This window comes from Uranotaenia lowii, chromosome 3, assembly GCF_029784155.1.
Source record: "Uranotaenia lowii strain MFRU-FL chromosome 3, ASM2978415v1, whole genome shotgun sequence".
Lineage (NCBI taxonomy): Eukaryota > Metazoa > Arthropoda > Insecta > Diptera > Culicidae > Uranotaenia > Uranotaenia lowii.
In genome coordinates, this window is record NC_073693.1 from 102,770,017 (window position 1) to 102,781,691 (window position 11,675).

An 11,675-nucleotide genomic window follows, 5' to 3' on the forward strand; every position below is an offset into this window, starting at 1 on the left:
TTTTATTTTTTTTGATTAAGAAAAAAAAAATATTTATTGCTTTTAATAAGAAAGGTACTATAAGATTTCTAATGTTAATTGATTCTCCACAACTAAAATGTAAAAAAACACAATTTGTCATGAATTTTCATTAAAAATAATGAAAACAGCATCACAGAAAACAATCACAGAATTCTTGGGTAAAATCACAGAAATTAAGAATTTTTCTCAAAAACAGAATTTTTTTCGGCAATCTTCGTCCAAACTAAGCTTAGATTCCTTGATTTTAGTTGCGAGAAAAGTTATGTTGTCTAGTGTTGTTGTTGGATTGGATACTATACACGTTTGTATTATTATGATAAGGAAAATAATAGAACATAGTACTGCTATACTAGTAGACCAGGCGTAGTAGTAGCAGTAGTATACTAGAAGTCATACATAAAGATCCACACCAGAGGTGTCAGATGTCCTGATAAATCAGGATTTATCCTGATTTTCGAAAGATCGTCCTGATTTTTTGAATTGTCCTGATTTGTCCTGATTTTTGAAAAATGTTCTGTACTGAATTGTTCTGATTTTCAAAGAAATATCTAAGCTTTAATTGAATTTATATAAAATTATCAGGATATCGATCAAATCTGTAATAAAATAGCTTAACCGATAATAATGTTCAGTTCAGATGATATTAAAATTGTGTTATTCCATAGTACCTGTGTTTCGCCTTTATTTATGCAATTTATGCAGGATTTGTGGTGTCCTGAAAAATCTAGATTTTTTCTTCAAGCTGTCCTGATTTTTGACTAAAATCGCAGTAGGGAGGAATGACCATGGTAGTTAAACTCCCTTGAAATAAAACCAAAAAAAATCACCTGGTATCCCTGATTCACACCAACGAACTGAATTTCTGATGTTTTTCAAACATTCCAAACTTTTTCTTAGGTCAAAAAATTATGGTCAAAATTATTTCAAAAATTGTTTCATCATTCAATTGTGTGATAATAGCATCTATCACAGTTTAATCCCTTTATCTCTATCTCACTTTAGGAATCATGTTTTTCTCGCTTAACATATACTTCTACTAAACAATTCCTTCGATCTGGATATCTCACAAAGAAAGCAAACCAAACATTTTCTGATTCATTCTTCTTTAAATCAGTCTATTTTTAATTCTTCAAAAAAAAACCTACGTAAATATTTACAAAATAATACTTCACAGTTAACAACTGGCATTTATCTTGCCAATTGAGATGGAAAAACGGCGACCCAGCTTTTTACCCAACCGATCCAAGCTCAATTCCATCGAGCAAACTTCCTTCGGTCGATGTCACCAAATCGGAGCTGGTCGAGGAAACATTCGAAGGGGCCATTGTGAAAACCTCTCCGCTACTGAAAGACCCCGCGTTGGATCCATTGAAAGTCGAGATGAACACGTTGATGAGCGTAATTAGGAAAATGCCAATCACCGACAAATCGTTGATTCGATCCGCTTCTCGCATTTCGTTCTTTTTGCGAATGTTGTACCTGTAAAGGTTACCGAATTTTACTTCTTAAGGTGAATCAAAACGCCAAAATGGCCGAAAGGATTTTCCGTTCACCTGCTGTTGAAGATCATGGCCAGACCGACGATTAGCTGCATCACTAAACTGGTGATAATCAGGGTCAGGCTGGTGAAGAAATACGGATGTTTGTCGCCAAGATCCATCACGTAGCGCAGCTGGTTTGTGTTGGCCGATACCAGGGCCAGATCCATCATTCCTTGGGCGATCGATTTCTTCTGGACGAAGTTCGACAGCTCTTGGTTCATCTGTTGATTACAATTTGTATGTATGTTAGAGACTTGACATGAGCACTTAAATAAGAAGGAAACTTTTTAAAGGAAGACATCAATCAAGTTAAAAATGTACTGATAGCATCAGAGCTACTCTAAAATTCCGATTCTTAGCTACATTAAAAGACACATATATTCAGTTTCAGAGTTTAATATTGTTTTGTATACTTACGCCTTCATTCTTGGGGGGAGGACATTTTGTGTCGACTTTGACCTCTGCGAATTCAATAAAAAAAATAAGCAGAAACAAATAAAGATTTAAGAAATTTAAAAGAGCTAAACAATAAGCTACAAAAACGATACATAGCTTAAAAGACGTTCAAAGTAATGGCACATCTGGTTCGGAATAATGGTTTGCGATTTTGAATCCTACCACGTGATGAAAGCAACGCACTTGGAAACGGCAGTTTTGAAATTCGAGCAGTTATGCGCCTACCGGTATGCAACTAAAGCGTTACACTTCTCGCTGAGTGACTCTTCCGAAAAATAGGATTCCTCTCTTTAACGAATGGTTTGACTAGCGTTGATTTTGATGAAATTTTACGACTTATAGGCTTATGACTTAGAGACTTTTTTGAAATATAGTGGGATTCATACTAATTAAGCTTTTTTAAGTTTAAAGCATCACATTTATCGGAATAAATTGATTGTTTTGAGGTATCTTTATAAAGGATTATAGAGAACAAAAACCGGAAATAACCTGAAAATAAGCAAATAAACACATTTTCAATCTAAAGAATATTAAAAAAAAAGTTCTTACCTGAAACATCTGTGTCTTTCTGAAATACGATCAAATATTGTATCTGATTATTATATCTACTAAGGTAAAAATTAACACTAAAAATTTAACTTAGATTGAAGAGAAATTCAGTTGAATTGATTTTTTTTTCAAAATTGTTCGGTATTTGCCACATTAATGTTTTCCAATTGATTCTTGGTGACTCTATATCATTGGTATGAAGAGCAATCAAGTGGACTCTAATTTTGATATTGAGGGGTTTGGATAGCCTCAGAAAAATCAAAAATCATCTAATCATATTCACAAATTATATTTTTACAATAACTTCAATCATTCGTAACTTGAATTCTAATTCAACAACTTCGTTTATCCATCAAAATTCAATAACTTTTGCTAATTAATTTAAATATCGAAGCTTAGCTCTGTTTTTCGTATTTGTTTTTTGTTCAGCAAAATTTTAACATAAAAAAAGTATAATTATGGAGATTAAACCAAATTCAAATATCTTTGAATCGGCAACGTGCTCTGTATTTACAGTGACTGGCACAAATGAAAATCTACCCATCGTTTTAATCTTGAAATATCGATATGTTCAGTTTCTCAAAATGTTTCAAAATTCCAATAAGTTGGTTGGAAAGCTAGTAAATTCAAAGTTTTTTTTTTAAATTAATATTTTCAAAGATTTTGAGTAACTGGACATATCGGCATTATAAGATCAAAACGATGGGTTGATTTTTATTTGTGCCGGTCTCTGTATATTGTATGATTATTTTGTTTTGTTTTCAAATCTTCATGATACCTCCCAAGTGTCATTAGATAAATATTTCTCGATGAAGCACAAACAAGACAATCAATGATTAAATGAAAATCCTTTGAAATATCTATCTGGTCGTTTTTTCTAAATCAGAGAATTTTAGTTGGTCATAAGCGTATTAAGAGAATGAGAATGAAATTTTGCAATTGGTTTTTCTATTTTCTGGTGATTTTTAATTCTCAACTTGTAAATAAATTTTCTGTACAAGTAGAAAGTTAATGATTTTTAATTTTTTTTTTCGGTTTGATTTGGCCGATGTTCTTAAACTACTCCATACAGATGCTTGTGATACCAATCACCGTGCATTGTAAATTCACAATTCTAAATAAACAACAGCTTGCAAGAACGCATACATATACGAAACTTTCATGAAAAATGGACTTTTTAACTTAATCTCCAAGCGCACGCTGGAAACTTATTCAAGTGATCTCAAACTTAGCCACACTGCTTGAAAATGAATGAGGATCAATCCCTGTAGGTAAGTCCCATTGTGTTCAGCGAAAAAAGTTGAAGAGTAAACTAGTCTCACGCATATACATAATTTGGGAGGGGTAATTTATTTCGTATCGTATTATTTCTACTATTTTTCAAAAATTATTTCTTAATAAAGATGAATCTATACTTTATGTGACTCTAGCAAAAGTACTTTTTTCTAGCGTATTCAAATATCTTTTATTTTTGTTTTCTTTGATTATTCCAGAAAAAAATGTTTTTTGGCTCATCAGCAAATTTCAATCTGAAATTTGGCCCGCCGTTTGAAAATGTTGGTCATCCATGCTCTAGAACAGTAGTTTTCAAAGTGGTCCCTACCGCCCCCTTGGGGCGTTCAAAGCTTTTAGGGGGCGGTGAGCGCAACTTTGAAATTTGGGGGGCATTGAAAGGGCTCAGGGGGCGATGGGTTCATTTTAAAATTCACAATTTCTCAAATTACAGAACAACTTAGATTTTAAATGACAACGAGTACGTTTAACGCCCAACAATGAAACGACATTGAAGAACTCTTAAAACCAGGGTAATGACAAAAATATCTATAAGTTAATAGAGTTGTGTGATTTTGCCTCCGCAGGTTTCAACACAGACAAATTTTTATTGTGAGATTTCTTATACGATTTGTATATTGATTTGGTTTTGTAAGTTATTTTGGGTTATACTCAAAAGCATAAATGTAGGATGGCAATGCTTGAAAGTTATGATTTGTTGATCTTTAATTTAATAATGAAAAAAATTAAATTCTGCAATTTTTCATGGTTAAACATAAAAAGTTGAAGCAATTTATTTTGATGAAATTTTAAGTTTTGTTATGCTCTACAGTTGATAGGTTATGTGATGGCTTTTTAGTCTTCTGAAGTTAATTACGTATAACACTTTTTATATGTGCTTCATTAAATCCTTTCAAATTATATTACAATAAAATGATCAAAATTTATGGTTTTTCAACCCAATATACATTTATTTAAAGATTTTTCAAATATTTACTCAGGGGGGCGTTGCTAGTATCGCTATGAATGATCTGTAAATTAATAGCGTATTTTTTTAATTCTGGGTTTGGCGTGCGTGAAAACACGCGCGATGTTTACATCCGTCTATCATTTTTGTTTCTATATGAAATTGCTTCCATTATATTCCACTAGCTGACCCGGTGTGCTTTGCTACACCTTTCAAAAACAAATGATAATTTCGGAAATTATTCAAATTTGTATTGTTTTATTGGCATCATTTTGAATCAAATTATAACATAATTCAAAAGCAACCGCTATGAAATGATAGCTGCAGCTGGAGTTTCGAATTGCAAAACAAAGATGACTTAAACTAATTTTCTGAATCTTGATCTATCAGTTCTGATAATTTAAATCTGTTTCTTTAAGCTTCGCCCTGAATTAATCTTTCGCAAACAATTTAACTTATGAAATATGGTTGTTTTTGCTTGATATGTTCTGGATTTATGCTAAAAACTGATAAGAGAACCCCCTGTCCTTCCCATCATCCCCTGTTGAATGGAGGTCGTGGTCTTTAATAATCCCACCCATTTTTTTCGAGCCCAAAAATCCTCATATATCAAACATAGTTCCATTGGTTGATAAGTTTTTCAGAATTACAACACAATTTGTATGGAGTATTTTTCGTACTCAAATACTTTTTGATGCCAATTTTGATTTCATTTGCTTGATTAATTCTCGAGTTATGCAATAAATTTGTATGGAAGCCGCCCGTTCCTCCTTTCTTTCCGTTGAAAAAAGGTGGGGCTTCAATTTATAGAAACATTTCTCATATCAAAATACCCTAACATGAAAAATATGGTTCTATTTGCTCGATCAGCTCTCCATTTATACTGAAAATTGTACGGGAGACCTCTCCTTCGCCTTTTCATCCACCTCTTTGAAGGAGTGAGGGATACGAAATATTCATAGAAGCATTTCTCGTACCCAAATATCGTTCCATGTCAAATTTGGTTCCATTTTCTGTTGTAGTTCTGGAGTTATGCGGTAGAAATTGTATGAAACTCCCCTCCCTCTTTCCTTTCTCCTTGCTGGAAGAAGGGAACCCCACTCTTCTTTACATCTCCTTACTGGAAAGAGGGAGGTGTTTCAAATAATTAAATAACTATCTTTCGTATCCAAATTCCCTCCCATGCCAAATTTGGTTCCATTTGCTTTATTAGTTTTTGAGTTATGTAAAAAATTATAAATAAGGCCCCCTCACCTCTTTATATCTTCCTACTGGTAATAGGGAGGGGTCTCAAATAATCATTGAAATGTTTTTCGTATTCAAATTCCTTCCCTTGCCAAATTTGGTTCCAATATCTTCATTAGTTTTCAAGTTATATAAAAAATTATAAGGTAGCCCCCCTCCCCTCTTCCTATCACCACACTGAGAGGAGGAAGGGGTTCCTTATATTCATAGAAATATTCCTCGTTCCCAAATACCACACCATGCCAAATTTGATATCATTTGCTTGATGTGTACTCGAGTTATGCAAAAAAGTGTCTTTTGTTTGGGAGGCCCCTCCCCCCTTCATGATAGATGGAGGGGTCTCAAACCATAATAGGAACCTTCCCCTGCCTCCAATACCCCTACCTGCCAAGTTTCAAGCAAATCGGTTCAGTAGTTTTTTGAGTCTATAGGGAACAGACAGACAGACAGACAGACAGAAAGACAGACAGAAATTCATTTTTATATATATAGATATGAAGTTTCTGCGCTAGGTCGGGTAAAACGGAAACATAAGTTTCTTCGGGTATTTCAAATTTTTCATCTGTTTGATCCTTCATATGTCTTTAAAAGACCTTGGTAAGAGCAATTGTCGGTTGAAAAGCACTCAGCATCTCAAACAGATAATAAAAACTGTAAAAACTGGATCCACAGTGGAGACAGCGCTTTTAAAATACGGAATTCCGAAAACCACACTGTTTCACTTCTGGACTCGGACCAGTTGGTTCCATTTTGGTTTGAAGACGTTCTCAAATACCTTACTCACAAAAGTATGCATTTTTGCAGTGATTTTCCGTCCAAATGTTTTCCAAATACGCAGTGTTGGTTTTACCCGACCATTTTTCAAACGTGTGATTTGCAAGCATGTTTCAAATTGATATAAAAAACGGCTTGATGAGAAAATTTACTAATTTAAATGGGTAATGTGATAGCAAGGATCCAAAACTGCTTATCTGTACGAAAACTGCCATGAAAAAAGCAATATCTGATTTTCTATTGCGATTCTACCTTAGGGTGTCCGTCTTACCCGGCTTACCCCTACCATTAGTTTCTTTGGAATCTGCAATATGAATTTTGTGAATTTTTATGCTTGTATTTTGACAAATAAAAGATATATTAAGTAAAGGTGGTGTCCATTAGGCGGGTGGCGTAAAAGATAGATTTAAAATATTTGGCTTCAAAGCTACTTCGCATGCAAGGGGTTTGAAGTTATGCACTATTTCAATTCAAAAGTAATAACTCGATCGCGAAATTGAAAACTCGAGGCTGGATACGCTTCGATACCAATTTTAACAAAAAGTTAAATAATTGAAATATATATGATGATAAAGTACTGTTAGCTAAAAAAAAGGTCTCGACATCCTTTGAACTTAGAGTAATATAAAATACTTAGTAGTATTTTATTAGTGCATATTACTTTTAAAAATGTTTCGTTTCGTTTTCGTTTCGTTGTGTCGTTTTTGACCCTAAGTGTTTTTTTTCATTATAATTGAGGCCCTCAGTATCAGTGGGAGATAAGTGTCCTAATGATTGTTTCGAAAAACGAGCTCCAAAGTTGTCAAAGGTCTTCGATTATACAAATTTTTTCGAGTATTTTAGTTCAATCGAAAAAGTGTTGAAAATTTAAAAAAATCTGAGTTTTCCACCAGATGTAGATAAAGATAAGAACAATCCATTGGTAAACTTAATTCAAAATCGACGATTTTGGCACTAATCTGAGGTGTTCAATTGTAATCAAAATGCAGTCTGAGAGTGCAATGTTTGTTATAATTTCAGCTTTAATACAAACAATTTTCAACAGAAATCGTTCTGAAAAGAACAAAACTTATGATGGAAAACTGTGGTTTCATGTTCTTTCCGAACAAAAGGTCTCAAAATTTATATTTTCAGACTAGGCCTAGGATCTGCTTTAAACTGCAGCCGAATGATTTTTTAAAGTTGGCTGATTTTCGCAACTCAGGTGTCCGTCTTACCCGGCTTTTCCCAGTGTATCGAGAATGCTTCAGATAAATTTATTCTTGCATATTTACAACACCTTTCAAAATCTAGTTTCTAAAAATTATTCTGAGTAAGTTTAAGTGATGGAAGGACGTATTAAATAATTATAATTGTAAGAGCATCCTGAATAGATTACCTTTTTGAATAACTCTCCGTCCTTGTCAATTTCATCAAATTCCGCCGATGCCGTCACGTGGTAGATGTTATCCAACGAATTCCTACAGCTTCCGAACTCATCGTCGAACTCGTTGATCTCAACGACCGAATGATAGCGAACCAGCTCCTTACTAGAGGCATTCGAATCTTTAACGGATTCACCTTTGGGTTCCCGGGGACCCACCGATTCCGAAACCATTTCCGAATTGTTGACTTCGTCCAATAGACTTACACCGCTTTCGGACGCTTTCTTTCTGTTTTCCTTATACTCCTTGAGCTTTTCCAGCAGAGTTTCACCGGCAATTTGTAGCAATTGCTGTTTGGCACTTTTCGGTGGCTTTTCCATGTTGTAAGTTTAACTAACAAAAAAATGTTTTAAAACACCCAAACCCGACTGACAACTGTCGAATGGTTACACATGTCGTTCGATAAGCACTGATTGGGAAGACGATTTTGGGCTGCGATTTCTGCGCGTTGCAATCTTAATCCCGGCGCGCGTCGTACCGTGTTATCAATTTCGGTAAATCTCTGCTCCTGGCTGTCGTCGTCGTCGTCGTCGTCGTCATCGATTCCGGTGTTGTGGTGTACCGAGTGGGACAAGGTTTGTTTGATGAATAAATATAGTTGTATGCCACCCGTTGCCTTACGTTAACTTGCAGTCCCCCTGTTATTTCGGTTGCTTTCAGTTAAATTATAATAATGAACGGGATTACACCTTGCAAATGATAACGATGATAACAGACGATAGTTTTAGATAAAATTTTGAAAATTCTATAACTTTAACAGGTCAGAACCTTTTTTTTAGGAACTGCATAAACACCATAAAGCCCAGCGTCAAAAAAGTCGGTCCTATTTAGAAATTCAAACAGCTATAACTTTCTAACCACTGATCCGAATTCCACAAACTTGGCCTTGTTGAATTTCTTTAAGTGTCTAGTTCCAGCTAATACAACTATAATTTACTCTAAGTACAATGATTCTGAGATACGTATTCAAATGTCGAACCACCTTCTTTGGGAAAAGAAGAACTACGTTACCTTCGTATTTCAATAATATAGTTTTCTGCTAAAAATGGTTAAAAATGCTGGATATGCCTCGAATTTTCAATTTGTTGATCAAGTAAGTTTACTTTAGAATTTCAACAGTACATAAATTCAAGAAAAATCATGAAAAAGGAAATAGTTTAGAAGCATAAAAATCTTATCAATTTTTATCGCCAATCGCCTTAAGTACATACCACAGCTTTACCACCTTTACCATGCAAAATTTGTTTCATTTGTCAAGAAACATGCATAAAAATTACAGTGTTGTAATCTTCAGTTTCCAAGGAATCTAATGCATAATTTATTACATTTTATATTTTAACATCTTATTTTAATATCAAAACGTGCAAGTAGAAATCGCTACACTCAGCCGGCTGCTGGCAGTTGAAAAAATTAATCATTCGAGAGAGCGCGGGTGTTGAAAGTGGCTGCAGTATAAATTTTGTAGAGATTTTCTGAGAATTCAAAGAAGGCTGCCAGTTTTTCGAACTATTTACAAATAATTTTTACTTCTGAACTTTAATTCAAATAAAATGTTAAACTCATTCTTAAATCAAAAGTTTTGTTTGAATCGATTTGTGGGGACACTAAACTACCGGATCTGATGAGGTTCCTGCATTGGAATGTGTCTCTCAGGTCCTCTTGCACGGAAATGGTCGATTTGATTTTGAAGGCAAAAAATCGTGTTTATGAAGAACAGGTTCGAACCAATCGATAAAAATAACGAAGGAGTAAAAGCAAGCAGGGCCGATAACGGATATCAAGCCCAAGTGATGTCTAACGGATCCGAAATCTTTCTAAGCAATTGGACGAAGCTAAGTATTAAAATAATTTAAAACGAAATATTTTTATTTAATTTTCAGCTCGATGATCAGTAGTTAATTGAAATACATATACCTTTGTGTGTATTCATAGAAGTGATTGGAGAAATTTTTTCAAATAATTTGCTCACGAGAGTTATCCAAATTTCGTTTTCCAAAGTATTTTAAACACAAAAACACAAAAAATTTATCAATGTTGTTATATTTCTAGATCAATCATGATGGACTGTTTCATTTCGGGAAATTCTGTGAAGCTTGTTTAGTCTTTAGAGTTTCAAAAAATCGGCTCTTCCGTCAAATCAAAAGATTGTGTAGGAAAAAGACTAGTAGAGTTGAAAAGGACACAATATTATTCAGTGAACATAGAAAGCAAGTTTCAAATAATGAATCATTTGAGAATTTTTTAAATCTGTTTAACGAATTAACGTAAGGTATGATGATGGAAATCATTTACAATTCATTTATTGAAGAATTGTTCTGAGCTTCACGAAAAACAATCTTTAGTCTCAAACAATCTCGCTGGCGTTGAAAGTGACAATGTTCTTAATGAGTAAATTGGGAAATATTTTATATTTTGGCAAGACTTCTAATACTAATAGGCTTATTATTGTGATTATTATACAGCTTGAATAGAACCACACGAAAGATTTCTTGTAATGGACTTTCATTTCTTGATTCACTTGTGACAAAAAAATTAAAATGTTTTTCAGATTCTTGATCGTAAATTCAATTCATACACAGAATTTATATCTTTGTATATCTGAGGGTGTTAAAAACTAAAATATTCAATGAAATTGACTTACAACAAAACCCAGGTGAAACCTAAGTCAAATAAAAAATAAAAGCTTTTTCAATGGCGAGTGGCGCTACAAGAACATTCCAATTTTTTTTTCTTTTGAGTACATTAAAATTCAAACAAATAGTTCGTTTATTTTGAAATCAAGGCTATCGATAAGAGCGTAAAAAATAGGTTAAAATATTCGCTTACACTAGTCAAAAGTGTCTCCTGATCATATCCTTTCACCCAAATCTCCAGCCAAAATTTTTTGCTAGGATGCAGAGGTAACCTCGGTCCTAAAGCACGAATTATTTCTGTCATCCCTTTCTCTCTTTCTAAACTATCTATTGACTACTAGGACGTGGCCGGCGCCGTTATTGATGATTAAAGAGAGAGCATCAATTTTGGGCATTGTGGATGTGCTGTCAGTCCCAGACACCATTCTTTTGACCTTTGATCAAAATTGGTGGCCTCGGTCAATCACGGAGTAGCAACCATTGGCGATGTGGAATTCATTCTACTGAGCCACACCAGCGATCATGGTGTTCGAAATGCAGAAATGATAATGATCTGATTCAAGATATGTTTCCAAATCAAGGTCAATTGAACAATTTGGTACCATAAAGAGAACAGAGATTTTTTTCTCAAAGCTTATAATAAAGCATTTCGGATTCAATGATTTAAGGTGGATGTGAGTAGTCAATCAAGCTAAGCTAAGCTAAGCTAATAAAATGTTAAACTCATTCTTAAAAATCAATGTTTGTCTCAATATGATAACAGAAGAATAAACAATTGCAATGCACTTTTAAA

General features: G+C 33.9%; 1 protein-coding gene across 1 annotated transcript; it reads right to left on the reverse strand.

The window, feature by feature from the left end:
* Window positions 1-1,250: 1,250 nt before the first annotated feature.
* LOC129752476 (uncharacterized) lies at window positions 1,251-8,628 on the reverse strand. The gene is made up of 5 exons (XM_055748251.1): window positions 8,204-8,628; window positions 2,568-2,586; window positions 1,980-2,023; window positions 1,575-1,783; window positions 1,251-1,500 (listed from the first exon to the last, which is right to left on the reverse strand). Exons 1-5 carry the CDS (start codon window positions 8,567-8,569, stop codon window positions 1,251-1,253), a joined length of 888 nt encoding a protein of 295 aa, XP_055604226.1. The 5' UTR covers window positions 8,570-8,628.
* Between the last annotated feature and the right edge of the window lie 3,047 nt (window positions 8,629-11,675).